The sequence below is a fragment of the Rhinatrema bivittatum genome, chromosome 12 (genome assembly GCF_901001135.1).
Source record: "Rhinatrema bivittatum chromosome 12, aRhiBiv1.1, whole genome shotgun sequence".
Taxonomy (NCBI): Eukaryota; Metazoa; Chordata; class Amphibia; order Gymnophiona; family Rhinatrematidae; genus Rhinatrema; species Rhinatrema bivittatum.
The window spans coordinates 13,902,500-13,927,262 of NC_042626.1; the positions used below are offsets into that span (position 1 = coordinate 13,902,500).

At 48.7% G+C, this 24,763-nt stretch overlaps 1 protein-coding gene across 5 annotated transcripts; it reads right to left on the reverse strand.

Moving 5' to 3' along the window:
• Positions 1-897: 897 nt before the first annotated feature.
• ZNF76 (zinc finger protein 76) lies at positions 898-19,732 on the reverse strand. Of its 5 annotated transcripts, none has more exons than XM_029572419.1 (15): positions 19,654-19,732; positions 8,628-8,792; positions 8,294-8,374; positions 8,000-8,077; positions 7,196-7,392; positions 6,320-6,397; positions 5,897-6,004; positions 4,672-4,747; positions 4,256-4,381; positions 3,676-3,855; positions 3,085-3,318; positions 2,628-2,809; positions 2,121-2,282; positions 1,918-2,034; positions 898-1,693 (listed from the first exon to the last, which is right to left on the reverse strand). In XM_029572419.1, exons 2-15 carry the CDS (start codon positions 8,698-8,700, stop codon positions 1,526-1,528), a joined length of 1,860 nt encoding a protein of 619 aa, XP_029428279.1. In that variant the 5' UTR covers positions 8,701-8,792; positions 19,654-19,732; the 3' UTR covers positions 898-1,525. The 5 variants fall into 5 exon arrangements, with proteins under 5 accessions (XP_029428279.1, XP_029428280.1, XP_029428281.1 ...); XM_029572420.1 differs by having other exon boundaries at positions 19,666-19,684; XM_029572421.1 differs by lacking the exon at positions 19,654-19,732 and adding an exon at positions 19,452-19,615 and having other exon boundaries at positions 4,289-4,381.
• Positions 19,733-24,763: the final 5,031 nt, after the last annotated feature.

The following is a 24,763-nucleotide window of genomic DNA, read 5'->3' on the forward strand; positions in this document are numbered from 1 at the left end:
CAGAGCCCACAAGAGAATGAACATATAAGCGTGTGTGCAAGAGAGAGAGCGAGCCCTTGTGTATGTGAGAGCCTGTGTGTTACAGCTGGGCTCTCAGACACACACAGGCTCTCTCTCACACACGTACACGGTTGGGGGGGGAGGTACTTTCAACCATTTTTGCCCAGGGCACCATTTGCCCTAGATCAGGCTCTGCCAGCAGTACTTGGCCCTTATTGCCTCCACAAGCATCCAGGTCAGAACGAACAAGGCTCTTCCCCAGCAGTGGGGGGGCAGCACCAGACCTGGCCGAGGAGAAGGCCTCCTGTCATAGAGCTGAGCGCCAGCTCTGGCTCCGGGAGAGCTTTGCTGCCAATCTTCCCAGGGAGCGCCCACGCTGACTCGTTTTCTGCCAAGTTAAGCGCTGAGCAAAGGGCCTCACCTCATGGCTGGGGGCGCCACCACGTCGTGACTACTTCAGATGTGCTCTCGTGACAAAAGGGAGTGGAGAAGCCCAAATCCTATCGGTTCCCTCAAGCACCCAAGTCCTAATCCCACCACTGACCCTTCCCGGTGTTACTGGAAGCAACCCCCTCCCTTAAAGCCCTCTGCTCCTTTTAAAGGGGCAGGCACTGTGCCTTGAACAGCACAGACGAAGCCATTTTGAAACAGAGCCAGAAGTTCCTCTTTATAACCAAATATTTTTTTTTTTTTGTAGAGGGGCAACAGGTCAACTCCTACTTAATCCAACTCTTTTCATAGCAAACCTGACTGCGCATTCTATTCGCTAAAAGGCTGCGTGCAGTAATTACTACAGTCAGTAATTACTAATTATGAAGATCCCTCTATAATGAGTGCTTCTAGCAACCTCCCACATACAAGTCTGAACTCCCCCCAGCGTAGATTTAGAAGCAAAGAAAAGTGAGAAAGCACAAAACATTTATTAAATACATTTACTAAATCCTGGCTTCTCCACTGAGAGGGCGTCAGAGAGACGGCAAAAAAAAAATCCCCCAAAATCAAAAGAAACAGAAAGAAAATAACTTATGCTGTTTTTTCAGAAAAAGGCCCACTCTCATTTACATCTGATGTAAGCTTCATGCCCAAGGTGGTGCCAGGTCACTTCTGTGGTCCTCGTGGCCCCCACCCACGCTGCATCCCTTTCCACTAAGGCCGTCCCCACCCTGGTGAATGCAAAACAAAGCTCCTGAGATCAGCACAGAACCTCCCGGTTCTGACGAGGACACACAAAGTCCAGGCTGGAGAGAGGGAATAGGAAACCAAGCAACAAGGAGTAGCCGGCCGGAGAGGCCAAACAAAGGTCACGCTGTGGTAGGGAAGCGCTAGTCAGCGCCACTAGCCCATGCTTCAGGTCATTCCAGGCGGCCCAAGTGGCACCCAGCCCTTCTCCACCCCTGCTGCCACAGTCAAGGCTGAAACACACAACAGCCGCAATCCTTCCTCGGAGGACCCCACGCGCCCTGCGCTGTTCTGTCATCTCTGCCCAGGTGTGATGTCAGTGGATCCTCTCCTTCTTCTAGGCTGTTCAGGGCAGCTCAGTGGCACTTGCTGATATTCCTATGCTACATCCGTGGAATTCACTTTCAGCCCTGGTCCCGCTCCCAGGCAGCATTGATTGCACTGCCAGCTCTTCCTCCTTGATGGCTACAGCTGCCATGGTGATGGCTTCCTCCAGACTCTGCTGTTCCTTCAGCTGCAGAAAGACATTCACGGGTTATTTCATCCAACACTCGCCTAGGCATGCCCCTAAGGCCCCCAGTGGCAGAAGTTCTCCCTTTCCTAGGCCACGCTTACTTGCCTTCACATGGCCCCAGCGTGGACTGCTGCCCTAGCACTCACCAGGATGGAGAATGCAGGAATTCATGCACTAAAGAACAGCTCACAGAGAGTGAAGCGAACCATGGCCCTCTCAGGTACCTGCACTGCAATGTGGGTCCCATCGGTCGTTGCTAAGAGAGCCATCTGCTGATGGCAGCGGACGGAAGCGAGGGCTGGATCCTCTGACATGACAGGGCCTGAAGTCACTATCGCCACCTAAACACAGTCAGAGATGCAATGAATGGAAGGGAATGCAGAGATCCGTCACAGGGCAGGAGCCAGGAGCAGAAAGGTTAACGTACAGGCTGCAGTTCTGTGCCATCCGTGCTGACCATGGCTACGGTGTGGGTGCTGGACGAATGCAGCACCTCCTCCTGCCCGGATCCGGTCACGGGGTTACCATGCTGAGTTACCATGGTGAGGGCATTGCCCAGTGCTTGTAATTCTTCCTGTGAGAGGCTGACCTGCAACACAACAACATGCCCGTCACCCACAGGGTCCCTCACTCTACTTTTCAATTCATTATATTTCTTCAAAGATAGGGCAAGTGTATAATATTACATCTGTAAAAAGTTGAGAAGATGAAGATAAAACACAACACAGTGAGGCTGTTTTACCTGATCAGGTACAGAGCAGCAGGTGACATTTTGATCCGCCCAGCTAGTGCCAAATGAGATAAGGTACAGACAGAAGGACATCCTAAACCTCGTCACCGTTACAGAGGTAAGCGCCAGCAGAGATCCTGCTGTCTGCCAGAAAGAAACAATCCTGCCATCACCCTAAGTGCATCGCGCAGACCGCCCTGGTACCTGCTGAGCTCCATCCTGGGCCAGGAGTGCCACCCGCTGTGCCACGCCTCCCTGTGTCACCATCCTAACCTCCTCCTCCTCCTCCTTGTCCTCCTCCTCCTCTTCTTCCTCCTCCTCCTCCTCCTCCTCCAATAGAAAGGCGAGGTACTGGCGCTTCCTGGGCAGAGGCAACTCTATGGCAGCTGCAGGGAAAGAGAGAACAAGGGTAAAATACTGCTCACGGCTGAGGGACGGGCGTAGATGGATGTGGGCGCTGCAGCGTGCCCGGAAGAGCTCACAGCTGCCGGAGAGCTTGGGTCCTTTTAACAGCACCCCCGTCAACGGTCAGTCAGGCATCAGAGAATGAGAGTACGGCTGGAAAGGTTTCCCTCGAACTTGGGTGCCAGGGGGAAAAACGCCTTCTCTGAGATCTTTCAGCATCCCTGCTAGGATATGCCCTCCCACCACCTCCAGGTACCTGCCATCTGCTGTTGCTCAAACAGGGCCTGCTCGCTCTCCTCCGTGGCCTCCAGCTCCCCGTGTGCACTGCGCTTGTGCATGGCAAGCGTGGACGTCTGCCGGTACATTTTGCCGCAGTGGCTGCAGGTGTAGGGCTTACAGTGCGTGTGAACCACATGGTGCTTGTACAGACTCGAATACTCCGTGAAGCGCTTGCCGCAGCCCGGCACTGTGCACACGTACGGCTTCTCCCCTGAAAGGGAAGAGTCGGGAGAAACCATGAAGAAGTTTCACGTTGCAACACAGTACCTGCGTCCGAGGGCAAAGGTGCCCCGGCAAGTGATAGGGCAGAGACTAGGGCGTCGGCAATGCCCGTAACATGGAGCATGCTGTCCCCTCGCCCTGCTGGAAGAGGGTCTATGCTTGCAAGATGTGAAGGCTGCAGCTAGAGTTTCTGCTCCTACCCCCCTGGCCCGTTGTCATGTTGTTCTGGTCAGCCATGCTCTTCCCTTTGTAATTCTCTGGCTGGCTGGCTGCCACTGTGCATAGCTGGAAGGGATGCAGGGGTCTCCCCTCGGCACCCAGAACCCTCCTCAGGCCGAAGACTCACCAGTGTGGATTCGCATGTGGTTCTTATAGTTGGTGGCACTGGCAAATCTCCTGCCGCAGCCCGGCTCTGAGCACGTGTACGGCCGCTCCCCGGTGTGTGTTCGGATGTGCACCTTCCGGATATTGGACGTGGTGAATGAGCGACCACAGCCTTCAAAAGGGCACCTGAAGGGTCTTTCTCCTTTAGAATAAGCGCAAACAAAGATTTAATGCTAGATGAGAGGAAAGCAGTAAGATAGCGAGAGCCACCTGCTCAGCACCGCACCTCCCCCCCTGGTCTCGCTCCTCAGTCTCCAGCTCCCTTCGTTTGTGCACGTCAGGCCTTCTCTCCCTGAAGCTCCCTGTGCCCTTACGTATGGGAGTTTGCTCTCCCGGGTCTCCACCCACCTCTATGATACAGAGACCCCTGCTCGCCTGGGTGCAAACAGACCTTCCTCTCTCGCCTGTACATGGGCTTGGACACAGCTAATTTCTTTTCCTCTACCCTCTTTCCTATATGGGGATGAAGATGCCCCCTTCTCACAAGGCAGTGTCTCCAAAAGGGTTCACTTTGCGCATTCCTGGACAGGAATGAACCTCACCTGTGTGGGTTCGGACATGCTTCTGCAAATCACCTGATGTCTTGAATGCTTTATGGCACATGTCTTCTGGGCATTTGTAGGGTTTCTCCCCCGTGTGCGTTCTCACGTGACTCTTTAACCCGTACCCTGAAGGGGATAAGGTGAGAGGAGTAAGAGAAGGTTTAGCATCTCAACTAGTTGTCAGCACAAACCCCATGGCCACAGCCATGTTCACTGCAATTGACCCAGAAAAGCTTAGGGATCCAGGCCTTCTACCAGCTTATGTCTTAATTCCAAGGTATTCAACCCTTCCCAAAGACAAGCAGATCTCAAGAGCCCATCTTGGAAGAGCTGGGTACCCAGGTTGGTAAGAAGCAAGGCATGTTCAGCATCCACATGCAGCCTTTCCCCCACCTCGCACACAGCAGCAGCTGTACCTGTGGAGAAGGCCTTCCCACAGCCCTCAGAGTCACATCTGTACGGCCGATCCCCCGTGTGAGCTCGCTCGTGCACCTGAGACATATGACAGAACAGGTGAACCATCAACAACACTGCAGCGGAAGCAAAACCCATGCTCTCACATGTGCAAACAACAATTTCACAGGGATACTCAACCCCACTGGCTTTCCAGGGCCCTGAGGTGAGGCTGTTTTACGCCACAGAACTTGCAAGTTGCACTGGAAACTGAGGAATACAAATAAAGCAGCAATAAAACAAAATCAGTACTTAGGGGGCAAATCTGACTAGCCCTCAGCGTTTGCAAGGGACTTGTGATTCATCGAGAAGCTACCTGGGTAGGTGCGTGCGTAGAAAGCGCGGACATTTTGCAGGCTGACGACTGTGTACATTTCAAAGGGTTTCCTCCCTCATCCATGCCTCTTTTTAACTCAAATACATACATGTGCACTAAGAAAACCCACGTGTGCTTTTGGCTGCCCCAATGGGGGGCAACTTTCAACCAGGGACGATTGCTCTGACACTGTCCCCTTATGGTTTAAAATTGCTCAATCAGTATCTGACTGCGGCACTGCACCTTGGCTTTCAAGAAGCAGCGCACCACTGCTTGAAATACTGTGATCTGGGAAGCTGGGGTAAAAGGAAGCACCCCCTGCCTTGATATTTCCAGATCATGTTATTCGGATTGTGGATTGCACGTGATAATTGCAACTCCTGGGCAAACAGGCCGGACTCTGCATAGTCCGACCACAAGTCATGCAATATAATATTCTGACCCAGCTCAAATGAGAGTATTTTGCAAGCTGCATCCCCAGATTTGTCCGTAAGGTCTTCTGCTCCCCTTCTCATTCCTGAGATGGACTGTTTGTTGGCCCTTGGGTTCTCCTATAGTGCAGGGCTGTACAAGCTGGGAGGAGGAAGTTCAGGGATTACTTCTAAGCGAAGGTGAGCTACAGATACTGCTGTAACCTGCTTTGCTGCTGGAAAAGCATGATAGAAATGAACGAGGATGATACTGATGCTGGTAAGACAGATTATCTAGTTACCCTTTAGGACTGCATGCTCTTGTTTTCCCAATTCCGTGTCTATGGCAAAACTTGCTTGAGAACTGAGCTTCAAGTGCTGAGTTTGGTGGAAAGTGTGCAGAGTATTATGAGGTTGCTCTAGAGAGCTCCAGGATAGCTGCAAAGGCAACAGCTACAATACCTTTAAGTGATGGGCAGTAGTGTACAGACGGCCACAGCCTCTGTAGCCACAGCGGAAGCCTCTTTCCCCAACTTGTTCCCCTCTGAGATGATCAAAGTCCTCAGCATTCTACGGATACGAAAGAGAAAAGAATAACAAAATTCAGATAGCACAAATCCCTGCCACTCTCTTCATCCCCAACCCAGGCTTTCAGTCACTCCAACAACGTGCTTCCTCACCTAACTCACCGACTCCCCACGCCCAACATGACCAGCATCCTCTTCATCCCCAACATTCGCTCTTCACGTACTCCAACCCCACCATCGCCTTATCCTCAATACATCACCCAGCGACCACGTACTCAGCAACAAACCACACTCTGCCACCAGTCACACCACTCAGTCCTTCATCCCATCCAGAAGAATCCCTCTCTATAGCACAAACCTGTGAACATAGGTCTCTGGAATCCACCACCTGCATGTGTGAGGAGCTAATGACCCCGTCTGGCTCAACATGAGAGACCTTCAATGATACAAAATGTTATATTGTCTCGTTCTAACCTAACCATGACAAACTTACTACAATCTATTCAACACCCTACATCTCTTTTCTTTAAATCCAATGCTGTCTCAGAAATAAGGTAGTGCACATTTATTTGAGGACACAGTTAGGAATACGTGAGAAAGTAATAATGACCTCCAGAGTGGAATGCGAAATAATGGAATAATGCCCAATTTTTAACCATGACTTCAGTTCATTCTGCAAACGTATGTTATACTGCTGCCTTCCTGTTCACAGCCAGCACCATCTGGGCCGTATTTACCGACCTGCTCCCCCAAGTTAGGCAATAAATACATTTGTTGAGGTCAGTTTTCTAGTCTCAGGAGAGACAGAATGCACCAAGGCCAGCCTGAAGAGTAGAAGAGCAGGGCTTTTACTTCAGACAGGCCTTCCATGCCCGCATCGACTGTCCAGTTAAGGAGAGAAACAGCAGTATTGCGCAGTCAGATCAAAACTGGGCTGGCTGTGAACCCAAGGGTTTAGCAAAGCGCTGAAATGTGAGAACAAAAAAGTCTAGCTTCCCCTTGCATCGCCACCTCACTTCCCTAACCTTCAGCACAGCACTCAATGCCTATACGCCGAGATACTTATAACGTTTTAGAAAAACGATTCAATCTTGCCTGGGGGAGACGCCCACTGACAGCAATATATGAGCAGTGAATAGAAGGCAGATGATCAGGACCCACGAACCCCAGCGAGGGTGGCAGCCTAGGTGAGCAAAAAACTTGGGTCCTCTGGCTAGATGGTCTATGCTCTCACCTCGCTGGCATACTGCTCCAGGGCATTAATAGTCTCCTCGACGTAGCCATCCTCCTCTTCCTTTGCCATCCCTTCTGGCTGGCTGGCTGACTGTACTGCCAGAATGGTGCTGCCCGTTGGCATGGTGACGGGGTGGTGTATGTACGCAGTGGTGCCATCCTCCAGCTCAACTGCTTCCAGGTTGCTGGGGTCAAAGCCTTTTGGAGGGTACACAGAATCAAACACTGCCATAGGGTTCCCACTCCTAGATAACAGCAGATCATCAACAAAACTGAAAAGGGAAAGTCTAGGGAGTTTGAAAGATTGGCTAAACCTACCATGGTCAGCCAGACAGTGACAGCTCGGACGACAGTCTTCAGGATTCCTTATTGCTGGAAAGCACTTAACAAATGAACCTGATGAGGCCACATGAGAGCAGAACTCGAAGCACAGCAAGATCAGAGCGACTACTAGAAAACTTGGAAGGGTGAATTGTACGGAGTGGAGGAAGCAAACCGTGCATGCATCCCATGGGGAGTAAATGCAGGCATGAGGAAAAGGCAAGTCGGGAGATCTTCTCCCAGTGTCTCAACATTCGGGGACTAGCACTTAACAGAACTCGGCACACAATCTCTGTTGGGAGCAGTTACCAGCAGGGGCTTAGAAGTGAGACCACGGAATGGAGGACACATCTTTTCTGTCTTTGCTTCACTGCATCACTAACCCCAGGCCCCTCTCTCACATTTAGCCGTTAACTCCAACATGAAATGGTGAGAGCTGGGCTCAGAGACAAAATTATTCATACAGGCCCAGAACTCTGCTCACCTTTGGGAGTGTGATGGATGTAAGCCATGGTGCCATCTTCCAGCTCCACTTCCTGCCCATCTTCAAAGGAGATTGTTTCTGTAAAAAGCAAGGCCTCCATGCAGTCACACAGTGTATGAACAGCAGAGGCTGAGCTTCCTCATCTCTTTAGCAGATAGATGCTTAGGTGCATAGGGAAAGGAAGAGCCAGCAGGAAAAAGGAGGCGCGTGTGAGAACAGGATGACAGGAAAGTGGAGCGCATAACACAAAGTCACATTTTCAAGGCTTCTTGCTCCTGTTGCACAGCCTCTCACCTTTCTGTACAGTGACGTGCTGGATATATGCTGTAGTCCCATCTTCCAGCTGAATCGTCTGACCTTCAGCCAGCTTCTCATCTGTAACACCAACATAGGGCCCATGAAACAAGCTGATGAATCACACCTCCCCTGGACTAAATACACACTCCCTCTCCTTCAGTCATCTGATACAGGCTGAGCCTCTGCACCCCCAGCTTGTATCTTCCACTGATATAAAACTCTTCCCTATATCCTAGACAGGTATTCCCACAGCCCCCCAGAAGTGTCGTTCCAGTGTCTTTCCCCTGAGCAGGTGCTATGAAGAGCTAGGTCCTAAGGGATGGCCTCATACCTTTGAAGGCCTGCTGGATGTAGGCCTTAGATCCATCTGTCAAGGTCACCGCCTGCAGTCCCAGCCCTTCCATGGTTCACCACTGCTTGCTACTCCCTGAGGCATGAAGTCTGCTATAGTATCTTCCTGAGGGGATACTAAAGGATAAAAGGGACCAGCGCCGATCTGTTTATAAATACAGAACCAGAAGATCACATTAGGAATATCTATGTCCATTCCCTTCACCTTTAACTTTCAGGGACCGACAGACGAATGTCGTCACCTAGTTAGTGTTACTGGCTGGTTAGGTTTCACTGCCGAAAAGCTGGGCAGTCCCAGGAGTGAGGGTAGCTCAAGGGCACCAAGTTAGCTGGCCAGTGCTCACTTTCAGGCTTAAATCCTGCCAGTTAGGTTGCCCGCTGAGCCCGCTCTCAGGCTTTGGGCCTACATTCTAAATGGCCTGTTCTGAATCACATTTAGTAATCATACAAAGATGCTGTGATCATAATAAATCACAGCGCCTGAGCCAAGGAGCTTGCAATCTACGTCAGACCTTAAGCTCCCTCACTCAGATTCACATAGTGAGTGCTAGAGGAAGAATGAAAACTGCTGTACTGCTGGATCACGGCTAAGAGCCAGACGTACAGAGAGCGTGCAGGCTGCAGAAACTCTTGCTAGAGGCCTACAGGATGCCGGATGACTGCAGCCAGATCTGTAGCTCAAGCAGATCACCATATCTCTGTTTGCTGTCTTTTTTTTTTTTTTTTTTCGCAATTTTTAAAAGCATTGAAACCTAGCTGCCCAGAAAGCTGCCTAAGCCACAGTGCCCATGGAGGATGTACAGCACTAGAACATAGGCCGAGAAAGAAAGCAAACTTTTAAAAGTGATTCTCTCTGGACATTTAAGGCCTGTGGACAGGACCTTCGGAGAAGATTTCACAAGCGTATGCCAGTACAGTAGTCGCTTGTTTAACAGTTCTGGCCGCATGAATTTATAATGTGCTCACAATGTTCTCTGTCATTGTGCTACAGGGCTTTTGCGGACCAGGAAATAAGAGAAAAGGAACAGCAGGGAAGGAGACAATCCTCAATGCAGTATGGGAGAAAAGCCTTCATGAATCAGCCCTCCAAAGCCTGAGAGGGGAGAATAAAGCAGGGAGAAGTAGAAGGAGGTGGAAGATAAGAGAGAAAACAATTACAATTACAGCAACGATTTCAAGTTTGCTGATGGCAGACAAAGCAGATGTTCAAACCATCGATTCCAGTCTTCAGACTATAAGCTGGGACTCTGTTTCCCCAGTGCTTTCTTCGTTCACTGGGAGTCCTAGATCTCTTTTTTTTTTATCCAAATATATTCTGTTTCTTTAGATTTTTGGAATAAAATGTATGTCTGGAGTCCAGATTTCTTAAATTTAATGTACCAGTTGCAATGCTTTAACGAGCTAAATTCTGCAAGTTGGAGAAATTACTTACCTGATAATTTTGTTTTCCTTAGTGTAGCAGATGGACTCAGGACCAATGGGTATAGTGTACTCCTGATAGCAGTTGGAGACGGATCAGATTTCAATCTGACGTCAGCTCCAGTACATATACCCCTGCAGGAAGTGCAGCTCTTCAGTATTCTCCTCGAAAAGCAATTGTGGATATAGGTGTGTCTGGATAATTTGATTAACTTGATTAACTTGAACTGGTTGATGTGGGCTTTAGCTGGAGACCGCCAGTGCACTCAACTGAGAAACGCCGACACCCAGTAACTATGGGTGTCTTAACTAGAGTAAAGCGTGGCTTACCCGTACTTGTCTGACTCTCGGAGATTGTCACCCGAGGTTCCGTGTTTGGCGGCAGCCGTGGGCGGGATGCTGAGTCCATCTGTCTACACTAAGGAAAACAAAATTATCAGGTAAGTAATTTCTCCATTTCCTAGCATGTAGCCAGATGGACTCAGGACCAATGGGATGTACAAAAGCTACTCCCAAACCAGGTGGGAGGCTGCCCATGGCCCACTTAGTACTGCCCTTGCGAATGCTGTGTCCTCCTGAGCCTGAACATCCAGGCGGTAGAACCTAGAGAAGGTGTGAATGGAGGACCATGTCGCTGCCCGACAGATCACGGCGGGTGACAGCATCTTGGTTTCTGCCCAGGACACTGCCTGGGCTCTAGTGGAATGGCCTTGACCTTGTAGAGGTGGAGGCTTGCCTGCCTCTACGTAGGCCGCCTTGATTACTTCTTTGATCCAGCAGGCTATGGTTGCCTGCGAGGCCGCTTCCCCTTGTTTCTTCGTACGGATTCCGACCTTTCTAGGTATCGGACTAGGAGTCTGCCAACGTTAAGATGGCGAAGGCGGCGAGATTCTTCTGAGTCCTTATGCTCCTCTGGAGATGGCAGCGAGATGGTTTGGTTTAGATGGAAGTGAGAAACCACTTTTTGGAGGAAGGAGGGGACCGTGCGCAGTTGTATGGATCCCAGTGTGAACCTGAGGAACGGTTCTCGGCAGGATAGTGCTTGAAGTTCGGAGATGCGACGGGCCGAGCATACTGCCATTAGGAATGCCGTCTTCAAGGTTAGGAGTCATAGAGGCAGACCTCGGATAGGTCTGAAGGAGGCTCCCGCTAGGAAGTCTAGTACTAGATTGAGATTCCATAGGGGTACCGGCCACTTTAGTGTGGTCGAATCTGCTTGACTCCTCTCAGGAAGCAGGAAACGTCCGGATGAGATGCTAGGCTGGTGCCTTCTACTTTGGCTCCGAAACAGGCCAGCACGGCCACCTGAACCTTGATGGAGTTAAGAGACAACCCCTTCTGTAATCCGTCCTGCAGAAATTCCAGGATCATGGGAATTTTGACTGTTCGCGAGAGGATGTCGCGGTCTTCGCACCAAGCTTCGAATATTCTCCATATTCGTATATAGGTCAGTGATGTGTAGAACTTGCATGCTCGGAGCAAGGTATCAATCACTGCCCTCGAGTATACGCTCTTCTTCAGGCGTGTCCTCTCAATGGCCAGACCGTAAGAGAGAATCGAGTTGGGTCTTCGTGGAGGATCGGGCCTTGCTGGAGCAGATCCCTATGTGGAGGTAGAGGGCTCCCTGTCACGAGTCTTTGCATGTCTGCGTACCACGGCCTTCTTGGCCAGTCCGGGGCCACCAGAAGAACTAGCCCCCTGTGGCGCTTTATCTTGCAGATGATCCCACCCAGTAGTGGCCATGGGGGGGGGGGGGGAAGGCGTATAGCAGGTCTTCCTGTGGCCAGGTCTGGACGAGGGCATCGATCCCTTGGGATTGTGGTTCTCGTCTGCGACTGAAGAAGTTGGGAACTTGTGCGTTGGACCGGGTTGCCAGGAGATCCATGGCTGGGGTTCCCCAGCGGTTTACTATCAACTTGAAGGCTGTGATCGACAGCTTCCATTCCCCTGGGTCTAGACTTTCTCTGCTGAGGTAGTCCGCAGTGACGTTGTCTTTTCCCACGATGTGGGCGGCTGAGATCCCTTGTAGGTTTGCTTCCGCCCACACCATTAGGGGATCTATTTCCAGGGACACCTGTTGGCTTCTGGTTCCTCCCTGGCGGTTGATGTAGGCAACTGTCATAGTGTTGTCTGACATGACTCTGACAGATTTGCCCAGGAGTCTGTGACTGAACCGTATTCAGGCTAGTCTGACCGCCCGGGCTTCCAGTCGGTTGATGTTCCATCCTGACTCTTCCTTGTCCCATTGCACCTGGGCCGTCAGTTCCTGGCAGTGGGCTCTCCACCCTCGTAGGCTCGCATCCATGGTGAGCAAGATCCAGTTAGGTGGGGATAGCCTTACTCCCTTGCTCAGATGGTCTTCTTGTAGCCACCATTGGAGCTGGTTCCGCACCTCCTCTGGGAGCTGCAGGCAAACGGAGTAGTCCTGGGACATCGGGTTCCATCATGACAGTAGGGAGCGCTGTAGCAGTCGCATGTGCGCTCTTGCCCATGGGACCACTTCCAGGGTTGATGTCATGAGGCCGAGGACTTGGAGGTAGTCCCATACTTTGGGGCGAAGACTTGTTAGCAGGTTTCGCAATTGGTTCGTCAGTTTTCTTCTCCTCGTAGGGGGAAGAATGACCTTGTCTTGTCTGGTGTCGAACCAGACTCCCAGGTATTCTAGAGATTGGGATGGCTGTAGGCAGCTCTTGTTTGTGTTGACAACCCACCTGAGGTTCTCCAGTACAGCCTTGACTCTGGTGGTCGCCTGATGACTTTCCTCTGGAGAATTTACCCTGATCAGCCAATCGTCCAGATATGGGTCTACAAGGATTCCCTCTTTCCTCAGTGTCACTGCTATTACCACCATAATTTTGGTGAACGTCCGAGGGACTGTGGCGAGCCCGAAGGGTAGCGCTCGGAACTGGTAGTGGTGGTCCAGGATCGCAAAGCGCAGGAAGCTCTGATGCTCGTGATGGACTGGGATGTGCAGGTATGCTTCTGACAGGTCCAAGGATGTAAGGAATTCTCCCGGATGTATCACCTTTATGACCGAGCGCAGAGTTTCCATGGGGAAGTGTGGTACCCTCAGATAGCGGTTGACCGACTTGAGGTCCAGGATGGGCCAGAATGTTCCCTCTTTCTTGGGGACAATAAAATAGATGGAACAGTACCCAGTATTTTGCTGTTGCGAGGGCACCGACGTTATGGCCTTTAGGGCAAGCAATTTGGCCAGTGTGGTTTCCACTGCTGTCCTCTTGGAGGGTGGGTGGCAGGGAGATTTCACGAACTTGTCCCGAGGGATGTTGTGGAAGTCCAGATAGTATCCCTCTCGAATGATGGTTAGGACCCACTTGTCCGCTGTTATCTCGACCCATCTTTGATAGAACAGGGCAAGCCTGCCTCCTATGACTTCTTCCTGTGGATGAGTCGGCTGATTCTCATTGTGAGGTGCGGCTGGGGCCTGTGCCAGAGCCGGCTCCCCTTTTGTTGTGTTTGTTCCGAAAGGACTGGCCCCCTGCCTGCGGGGCGAGGGGCTTGATATGTACTCTTGTAGGATCTGAAGCGCTGTGATCCTCTGCCCCTAGGTAATCGGGGGGGGAGGGGTGTTGGCTTCTTTTGTTCTTGTCCTCCGGTATTCGAGGTACTGGGGATTCGCCCCATTTGTCGGCTAACTTCTCTAAACAGGAGGGATCCTTTAAAGGGCATTCTTGTGAGTTTTGTCTTGGAAGTCGCGTCGGCTGACCAACTTCGGAGCCAGAGTTGCCTTCTGGCTGCCACTACAGATGAGACGCCCCTGGCTGAGGTGCATACCAGGTCAGAGGTCGCATCCGTGAGGAAGGATACCGCTGGTTCTAGCGCTTTGACAGGCATGGCGGTGTTCCTGGTCATGGATAGGCAGGCGCGTGTTACCATGGCACAGCAGGCAGCAATCTGTAGTGACATAGCTGATACGTTGAATGACTGTTTAAGGATGGATTCCAGACGTCTGTCCTGGGTATCTTTGAGTGCCGCTCCTCCCTCAACTGGGATGGTAGTGCGCTTTGTAACCGCGCAGTCCATGGCATCCACTTTGGGAAACGCCAGGAGATCTTTGGCTGACAGTTCCAGTGGGTAGAGGGCTTCTAGGGCCTGTCCACCTTTGAAACTGGCCTCCGGGGCATCCCATTCCAGGTCGATCAGCTGTTGTACGGCTTGCAGCAGAGGGAAATGGTGTGAGATCTGACGGAGTCCCTCTAGGAGAGGGTTCGTCTTCGGTTCCCCTATGGCACCAGTGCTCCTTCAAGCTGTGAGCCACGAGGTCTGATAGCTTGTCTTTGGAGAAAAAACGCCTCATGGTTCGGTAAGGTTCCATTCCTGGAGGGATTTCCCCTTCCTCTAGGGATTCTTGTTCCTCGTCCGAGGTGTCCGTGTCCCCTATGGAGAGCCTTTTGGTCGGTAGAGGCACGTTTCTGGGGGGCCTAGAGTGCTCTGGGGGAGGCTGTGGTTGTGTCATCGGTGGCACCAGTTGCATGTGGACGAAGGTGTGGAGACCTTTAAAGAATTCTACCCAGGAAAAGGATCCTGGGTCTAAATTGAAAGCTGCTGCATCTCCGGGGAGCCCCGTTTGAGGGAGGCTTGCGCTGGGGGTGGAGAGATCCGGTGTACTATTGGTGGATCCGGATTCCTGTACTGGCTGGGGAGGGCCTTGACCTGGTTCTCTCAGAGCCTCCTCGCACTGTCGGCACAGGGCCATGGCTTCTTCGTGCTGCGCAGCTCTTATGTGGCAGGCTGGGCAGAGGGCTTATGCTTTGACCTTCTTGGCTGGTGGTGCCATGATTTGTATACGTAGGGTAGCAGAAAGTCCCGTATAATGCGTGCACCGGGAGGCTTAGTTATGCGCTCCGGGTGTGCTGAAGATGTGTGTAGGCCGAGATGCGTGCTCACAAGATGCACGTGCCGCTGTGCGCTCAGATTTAACTTATGCGCTCGGCACTGTTGGGTGTGTGGCTGTGCGCCCGGCCCCCTCGTGCGCGCAAGTAGGTTGTGTGCCCGGCTAGTTTCTGTGCGCACGGCTCGGTTCGGCGGACAGGACAGTGGTCGATGGGAAATGGCGTTGGCGACCACACAAGCAATATGGCGACCACCTCGGAGGGTTTCCACGTGGGAGGACCCTCATATTGGATCGGGGTCTAGCCCGGACGGGGCTGATCAACCCAATAGCACAGACGCCGACTGACGATCCTGTGCAGCTTTCCAAGCCTCGGAGACTGTTAGAAAGTTTTCTACCTTACCTTGTCTCGGCGTTTCCCGGGTTTCGTTTCGGGCGGTCTCTGGCTGCGGGGGGAGAGGGAAAAGTACCTTCACCGCCACGCTCAGTGTTGCACCTGCTGCCTCTCAGCCTCTCCCGTTGCCGAGGGCTAAGTCCACGCCAGGAACCGGCTGCCGGACCGAGGCCTATCTCTGAGGGATCTCGGAAATCACCTCAGGAATTCTCGACTGGGGGAGGGACCCATATCACCGCAGGAGAGCGGGGCTCGTCTGTAGAGGTAAGGTTTCTTCTTGTTTGGAATTTTCTTTGGTTTGAATACTCTAACGCTGTGCAAGCGTCCCGAACTGCTAAGGAGACTGAGAAATACTGAAGAGCAGAGCTTCCTGCACGGGTATATGTAGTGCTGATGTCAGATTGAAATCTGACTCGGTCTCCAACTGCCATCAGGAACACACTATACCCATTGGTCCTGAGTCCATCTGCTACAGGCTAGGAAATGTTTATTTGCTTTTAGTTTATGATCAGGCTCAGAGGATTTTGTAGATAAATAGCATCTGTGAGTTCAGCCATCCCTTGAATGAACGCAGGTGTTTGGGAGGAGATGGACTTTGCTGAGAGTAGGGCACGGATCATGGTTTGGTTTCTTTTTTTTAAACAATTTGTCTTAGTCTCCTTCCTGTTCCCTCCCATGAAATTCTGTGTATGCAAATGCAGCTCATACATATTCACTGTGGTGATCCTGAAAATCCACCCAGTTAGGTGAGACTCCAGGGCTCGTTAGCCTCGAATCACAAGGACTAAGGAGAATTTTGAGGCCTTCCTTTTATTATGTCCGCCTACTTGGGACATTGTTGAGACTTGGAATCTATAGGGGGCATTCTGTACCATCAAGTGCAAGTGACACCACGTCTCAAAGAGGGCTAGCCCCTCGCCCATTTACCCTGCTTTTAGTGTGTGTTCAAAATTTACACACACGTTTGAATTTTCAAGTGCAACCCTCCCTCCCAGAAATGTCTCTGCTCAGTCCGGGTAAACCTCTGTGCCAACAGGGCCCCATGCATATTGGGTGGGCAATTTTTTTTTTTTTAAAAGCTCAAACTTGTGGGGCAAAACACTAGTATTTAAAATGCCCTTGCTTAGATCCATTCCCTCAGCTCTTGGTGCTGTATTAATCAGGATGCTGCTTCATGGGGGTCTGATGAGGATCAGCACAGAGACTCACAAGGATGGTTTTAAATGCTGCAATCACATAGGTTTTTCTGAAAAATTCACGTGACGTGCAAAACCTTTTTCCTACAGACAAGTCTCTGTGGCACAGAGCCATATAGCCCTCATGCATGACTTAATATAAATGCCACGGGATGAATCTCAGCAGATGTGCAACCATTTACCCAAACACAATCATTCTGCAGCATAGACATTTTATTTCATTATGCAACGGTAACAAACCAGAACTTAAGCTTTTAAAAATATTTCTGCTTAGAAACCGATTACAAACATCAGAACAAAAAGCTAGCTGTTAATGATCCTGACAAAGGAATTATTATAAAAGCCAGCTGCAATGCTGGTCCATCCTATTCTAACAGACCTTGAGGCCATGGCTAGCTGGCTATGTATTTATATAAACTATATCTTCTCTCCAGACAACAGAGCACTCAAGCTGGTTTACAAAGGCTCATTAATATGTGCTACATAGAAATATAATATACAGCAAATACTCTAGCCTCTCATTTCCTGGCTATGTGTGAACTTAACACGAGTCTCTCTTATTCCTTATTTATCACTGAGCGCCAAGTTACTGGACCACCCAATATTATAGCTTGGGAAGTCATGCATGAAAGAAATATAGCGCTGTTATACACTGGCAAACTAGATATTATGACGCTCTGTTTCCAACAAATGAGAGCAATCTGAAGAGTGAATGTGTACAGAGGGTGACAAAATGAGAGAAAAATCGGAAGAAACGACATTCAGAAACACAGATACAGAAAGCCTGGCAAAGCAAAGATTCCATGAAACTGCACTGCAATGAACATGCCCACACTGCGCTTCAGAAGGGTCCAGCCTCTCGGTGAAAAGGCCACACATGGTGGATTCTGTGGGATTTTGTACAAGTACCTGCCCTTATACGGCCCTCTCACTACTTCAAAACTATTTGCTGAGACTGCTGTACTGGTGAAGCATTTCAATTCAGGAGAACACAAAATTAGCAGACTTGCAGTTTACTGTCACAGTTATGCAATGGCCAACTATTTTGAACATAAATTTGCATCTTCCTCTTAATTGTCTGTTGGGCAGTGTGCAATGTCCTAGAGATCTGAAGTCTCAAGCTTCAACAAACTGAAAAAAAAAAAGCCCCTACAAATATTCAACATACAGGGGACATTTCTGAAATTTTGAAATAAGATTTCCCCTATAAAATATCCCTCTTCAAAAACTTTCCAACCTTGACAGCTCCGAGTACAGTATCTCCAATGACGAGGTCATTGCTGAGTCAATGACTAGCTTAGGAGAGGAAGACTTTCCAATGGAGTCCTTACACACCCATGAGATAAAGCTCCAGATTTTTCATCTTCAGCAATTAGGGTCTTGAGCATCAAGATACCAAGACAGCTGCAGAATTCTGATTGCAGATGAGCTGCTGAGTTACCCAGCTTTGGTAGGGAGACTTCTGGTCAAGCATTATATGTATTTTGCTTTAACTTGCCTACACAGGAAACAAGCAGTGAAGGTACCAAGATGTACTAGGGGGTGGTCCAAAAGCCAGGACTGAATCATAGGCTACCTCCAGGGACTGTGTCACCTAAGTTCCATAAAGCTAGGGGTTTGTAAAAATATTTAGCATAAATGAGGTGCATCAGACCCCAAAACAATGGAAGGTTAACAAAACAAAAAGAAAGAAATTATCTTTAGCATTGTCCAATCATGATTTTGGGCAAGGCTGGAAAAGTTTGGGGTTTTTTTTAAACTCCGTTTGAAATTTTTAGGATTCAACAGAAAAAAAATTCTTTATAGCTTTTTTAATGCTATGTTTTATTAGCAAACCTTTTTTGTTTGCTTTTCTCTCAATTTTGCCTTTTTTTTAGCTCTTCCTGTCCCTTCCCACCAAGCCTTTCTGTATCCCTCCATCCTTCTGGTCCTGCAGCTCCTCTGCCCAGGCCTGGTGGCAAGCATCCCACATTTTAGATGTCCACATTTTTTCCAGTCCTGATTTTGGGAATAATAGCTTCACCATATCTAAATGTCTTTAGGGAAAGGCTGAGCCATTTTGATTTTAATTCTGCAGCATGCAAGGCTTTGTAGTCCTCCAGCTTTTTTGTTGATCTATATAAGAAACCAGAACTATGGGAGTAAAACCAGGATTTGCCCTCCTCTTCTTACAGAGATGGAGATATATGATCAGCCTTGTAATGAAGATATTACAAATCTTACATAGTATTTTAGAGACAAAACACATCATTACAAGGGCCTCTTACTCCTCTTCTCCACCTCAGAAGGGTGGGAGAGGGGCTGCCAGCTCCATCACACCATTTTAAAACTGTTGGTAAATGTAGGAATGAGTGTGGGGTTGCCACCAAACCACAGGTCGACTCAAGCAGGCTGATCCAGTCCCGATTTTGTCCCACTGGCTGAATGGAGGTGTAGCTCTGATTTGACAGACTATCACAGCCTAGAGCACCTGCTCTTCCCCATTCAGGTATTAGTCAGGCCTTACCCTGCATAATTTCTGAGAGCTAACAAGGTCAGACTCCCCCAGGCCATGGTGATTGGAGTTGATTTTCTTAGGGTAGTCTGGGAAAATCAGAACTACAACTCCTATCAGGCAATGTGGCAAAAACCTGCACTGGATCAGCCTGTTCCACTGAGCTGGGAAGCAGCGGGGTGCCAGGGACTTTGGTGGGACAGGAGAGGGGACAATGTCCTCTTTTTTTTTTTTTTGGTTCTCCTGATTCCCAACCCCACGTTACATGAAAGAGAGCGCGGGCCTCAAGCTTGGGCACCGCAAGGGGAATCGGACACCACCGGGCCCTGCTCTCCTCCCCTCGGCCTTGGGCCTCCTTCCCGGCCAGCCGCCGCGCTCGCCTCCCCTCTCCGCCCTTCCTCCGGCCGCCTCCCACGCAAACTGCCGCAGAAAGAGAATCCCCCACCGACCTGCCCGAAACCCGGCTGGGGGGAGTCCGCCACCGGCCCACCATGCACCGGGACACTGCCGGCGCCTGCCCCGCAACCGGCATAACGCATAAACGCCCGCCCCGCTATCAGCGCGCTGAGCGCGTGCACGTTCCGGCTACGCAACCAGCGTAAGCCATAACCTCGTCCGCCGCCCGAGCCGTCCCTTATTCGTGTCTTTTACCTCCTTCCCCACCTTTATAGGGACTCGGCACGAGCCCCCAGTGTTCCGCAACCAACGTAACTCATATGTTAGCGCGGCGCAGGCGCTAAGCGCACTACGACTTGTCTGCCACCTCGATGACTTAAAAAAAAAAAATTCCTTCAAATGATTAATTGATTGGAATTAAATTACTGATTGCATTAGAAGGAAATGTACTGCAAAGTCAGCTTTTGTAGCTATCATACTCAAAATAGAAAGTCCCTTAAGGGCTGCATTTTGCTATGGGCTGGTCTGCTTCATTGCTCTCCTTTTGATTTGCTTTATAAAATATTTTTCTTAAGTAATGTGGTGAAAGCCCAAAGACCATATGCATCTTGTAAAAAAAACTAGTTATGGTAGCTTGTGAAACTTCATAAAGGATTTCAGCCGGCCCCTCCACCCTCACAAATTCGCGTTCAGGAGTAAAATATTTTTTCCTCCACTTTAGAACTTACATGAAAAGTAGAAAAATGCATTGGCCGTAACTGTTGTGATTTTCTTTGTTCTTACAAAAATGTTTCTACTAGTGCATATCCTGAAGAACGCTATTTAAAGTTAGCAATAGAAACGAGTTCTAGTGCCAGAAAAATGCATGTGACGCCAGCACCTGTTGAGGATCGGAGAAACAAGTACCAGTTAAAAATATCAATAATAATACATTTAGCACGAATAAAGGGACTTAAAGGCCTTTTAGATAACAATATTTAGTTCCATTCAAAAATTAAAAATATAAAAGTGTATTGACACTTCAAATTAAAATGGACCAAAATAAACGAACAGCATGTATAAAGAATGTTTTGCGTGCATTAAAATTTTGCTCCTAAAAGTTGTTTGCACAAAATGAGTTAGGAGCATAAGTTGGCTCAAGAAAGTTGTGCACACAAATTACACACCATTATATTTTATGCAACAGAAATGTCAAGTGCAGGATCCCTACACCATCAAGTTCAGTTCTATATAACACTAGCCCTGGAAACTTTACTTCACTTCTGACTAGGAGTTACATTTCCAGCATTAAGGAAAATTGGATTCATTCGACAGCCAATGCTGGGCTCTGACTTTTACAGGTTGGGGCACTGATATGCAGACATTAGTGACAAAGCACAGGACTGCTTCTATGGCCAAGTCTAAATGCAAAACCGGTTCAAGCAGCATTGTCTGAATCCGAGTTAGCATGACGGTTGTTTACCCTGTAAAAATGTTGCTAGCAATAATTTTGTAATGGGTTTGACAGTTGCAGAAACATGGGGGTAAGAACATAAGAAGCTGCCATACTGGATCAGACCAAGAATCCATCAAGCCCAGGATCCTGTTTCCAACAGGGGCCAATCCAGGTTACAAGTACCCAAACATTAAATAGATTCCCATGCTACTAATGCCAGTAAGAGCAGTAGCTATTCCCTAATGGCCCGATTTTAAAAGGGCGATGTGCATAAAAAGCAGGGGTTACGCACAGAAGTGCAGGGCCCTGCAAAAGGGGTGGGCCGGGGGGGATGGTCTGGATGGGGGCCGTCCAGGACAGCAGCCATTAGGCCATGTCCCGGGGAATGTGCGTAACTTATTTCTGCTCTGAGGGAGCAGATAAGTTACAAAAGAAAAGAAAAAAAAACCCTTGTTAGAGTTAGCATAGGGGTCGGGGAGGAGAGGGGAAAAGGGAGCAAGGGTAGATAGGGTAAAAGAAAGTTCCTTCCCAGTCCACTCCTTAATTGGAGCGGACTGGGAGTGGACTGGGAGGGAACTGGGCAAAGGCCTGATCGTGTCGCCACGCGTAGATTTCAAAATCCATCCCCCCCGCCCCTGCGCGCACAAGTTGTGGCCTGCCCGCATGGATATCATGCCGACGCGCATGTTATAAAATTGCCACGTCCATGTGCATGCGCCGGGCACTTCGTGCACGACACACGCACACGGGTCTTAAAATCAACCCCTAAGTCAATTTGATTAATAGCAGTTTATGGACTTCTCCTCCAGGAACTTATCCAAACCTTTTTTAAACCTGGCTACACTAACTTCTTGAACTACATCCTCCTACAACGAATTCCAGAGCTTAATTGTTCGTTGAGTGAAAAATAATTTTCTCCAGTTTGTTTTAAATGTGCTACTTGCTAACTTTATGGAGTGCCCCCCAGTCCTTCTATTATCTGAAAGAGTGAATAACTGATTCACATGTTCCTATTCTAGACCTCATGATTTTAAAGACCTCTATCATATCTCCCCCTCAGCCATCTGCCAAGCTGAACAGCCCTAACTTCTTTAGCTTTTCTTCATAGGGGAGCCATGCCATCCCCTTTATCATTTTGGTTGCCCTTCTCTGTACCTTCTCTAGTGCAACTACATCTTTTCTGAGATGTGGTGACCAGAATTGTACACAGTGCTCGAGGTGCGGTCTTACCATGGAGTGATACAGAGACATTATAACATTTTCCATTTTATTCATAATTCCTTTCCTAATAATTCCTAACATTGTTTGCTTTTTTGACTGCCACAGCACACTGAGCCGACGATTTCAATGTATTATCGATTAGGATGACTACATCTTTTTCCTGGGTGGTAGCTCCTAATATGGAACCTAACCGTGTAACTTCAGCATGGGTTATTTTTACCTATATGCATTACCTTGCACTTGTCCACATTAAATTTCATCTGCCAGTTGGATGCCCAATTTTCCAGTCTTGCAAGGTCCTCCTGTAATTTATCACAATTCGCGTGTGATTTAACTACTCCAAATAACTTTTTGTCATCTGCAAATTTGATCATCTCACTCGACGTATCCCTTTCTAGATCATTTATAAATATTTTGAAAAGCACTGGTCCAAGTACAGATCCCTGAGGCACTCCACTGTTTACCTTTTTCTACTGAGAAAATTGACCATTTAATCCTACTCTCTATTTCCTGTCTTTTAACCAGTTTGTAATCCATGAAAGGACATCACCTCCTATTTCATGACATTTTAGTTTTCTTAGAAGCCTCTCATGAAAGACTTTATCAAATGCCTTCTGAAGATCCAAATACACTAGATCTACTGGTTCACCTTTATCCACATTTATTAACCTTTGTACAGAATAGCCTGCATGAAATAGCAGTTACTCCCATAAGAAACTTGCTTTGCAGAATGGATGGGCCATTTAGTCTTTTTCTGTCATCATTTATTTATTTATTTATTTATTTAGTGCTACAGATATATCATGTCGGTTTACAGAGAGTAATGATTTGTGTGCGCAACCCGGCGCGCACAAATCTATGACCGATTTTATAATATGCGCACACAGCCGCATGCATGTTATAAAATCCGGGGTCAGCATGCGCAAGGGGGTGCACACTTGTGCACCTTGCCTACGCCAAACCCCAGGGGAGAGCCGATGGCTTTCCCTGTTCCCTCTGCGGCCGCTCCGAAATCGGAGCGGCCTCGGAGGGAACTTTCCTTCCCCCACCTTCCCCTCCCTATCCTGCCCCCAGCCTTACCTAAACCTCCCCTGACCTTTATTTTAGAAGTTGTGCCTGCCTCTGGATTTACACGCGTAGGGCTTTTAAAATCTGCCCCAATTTATTCAAAATCTCTCTCTTTAGATGTTTAGACTGGGACAGAGACCTCTGGTTTTCTTGGGAATAAGGAAATACCTGGAGTAGAAACCTGTGTTGATGTCTAACAGAGGGACTGGCTCTTTTGTGTGTTTCAACTTTGACTTGGAGAGGTTTGAACAGTTCTGTAGAAGTGGAATGAATAGTTGGTGGCTTTTGAGGAGGTTGCATTTTGAAGAGACAAATATTCTGATTGATCTTCCGTACCCATTGATTTGTTATTACAGGGTAAACAGGCACTGAAATGCTCAAGACCCCCTCCCCCCACCGGGTTTTCTAAATCTATGAGAAAACTGATTGAAATGGTAGGCAATTGCTAGGAGTAGGCTTTTGTTGTGTGTTTTCTGATGTGCTGTTGCTATTGTCCTCAAGTGTACTGATAAGAATAAGGTTGATACTTTCTGCAAGGGTAGAAGTACTGCTTTCCATAAGTTTGAGTTTGACCCTCTTATTCTGCTGTGATAAGTCTGGAGTGTGGATCAGTGATCTTTTATAGGATCTACTGTCTCTAACTTTGTCTCTGAAGAGGTTGTTTCCTGTGCAAGGTTATGTCTGGCAGTTTTTCGTGGACATCTTCAAGAAGTCCTGATGCTCTAAGCTATGCCAGTCTTTTTGCACCTATTACTATTGCTGAAGCTCTTGAAAAAGTGTCAAAGGCCTTGTATGCTGAACAAATAAGATGTTTTCCACACTTCTCCACTTCATCAAGGACTGGAGTGAAAAGTTCTTGAGAGTCTGTTGGTAGCTGGGAAGAAATATTTCTTAGATTTTGTAAGGAGTTGTACATATATTATCCCATTTTCTGTACGCGGTGTTGTACATACACTATCCCATTTTCTGTACGCGGACGACATCCAAATTCTCATCCCAATCACAGAGTCTATACAAAAAAACTTTAATTACTGGAACAACTGCCTCCAAGCAATCAACCACCTCCTTACCACGCTTAACCTGGTCTTGAACACTCACAAGACGGAAATTCTAATCATCTCACAAGATGGTCTCGCAAATCAGCCGATCTTGCCGGCCTCCTCCCACTCAGCCAACGTTACTTTCAATAACGCTCTATCTGTGAGAGACTTAGGCGTAATCTTGGATAAACAGTTTAATCTAAAGAATTTTGTGAACACGACCACAAAGGACTGCTTCTTTAAACTGCAAGTCCTAAGAAACCTAAAACCACTACTGCACTTCCAGGACTTTAGATTAGTGCTGCAATCTATCATCATGTCAAAATTGGACTACTGCAACTCCCTTCTTCTCGGCCTCCCAGCCAACTCCATAAAGCCCCTTCAAATGGTTCAGAATTCCGCAGCCAGGATCCTTACCAACACCAAAAAAGGGAACATATCACCCCCACCCTTCAGAGCCTCCACTGGCTACCTATTAAATACAGGATACTCTTCAAAGTCCTCACGATCATTCATAAAGCTAAAAATAACCTCACATCTCTCCGCATTTCTACCCAACTAAGACCTCACACTTCCTCTAGACCTATCAGGAGTGCCTACA

Coding starts and splice junctions, on each gene's coding strand:
- ZNF76 (XM_029572419.1), bottom strand. CDS start 8,700: ATGGAAGGGCTGGGACTGCAGGCGGTGACCTTGACAGATGGATCTAAG. Junction 7,393..7,999: donor CATCCATCACACTCCCAAAG/GTGAGCAGAGTT, acceptor ACCCTCCAAAAG/GCTTTGACCCCAGCAACCTG. Junction 3,856..4,255: donor GCATGTCCGAACCCACACAG/GTGAGGTTCATT, acceptor CTTATTCTAAAG/GAGAAAGACCCTTCAGGTGC.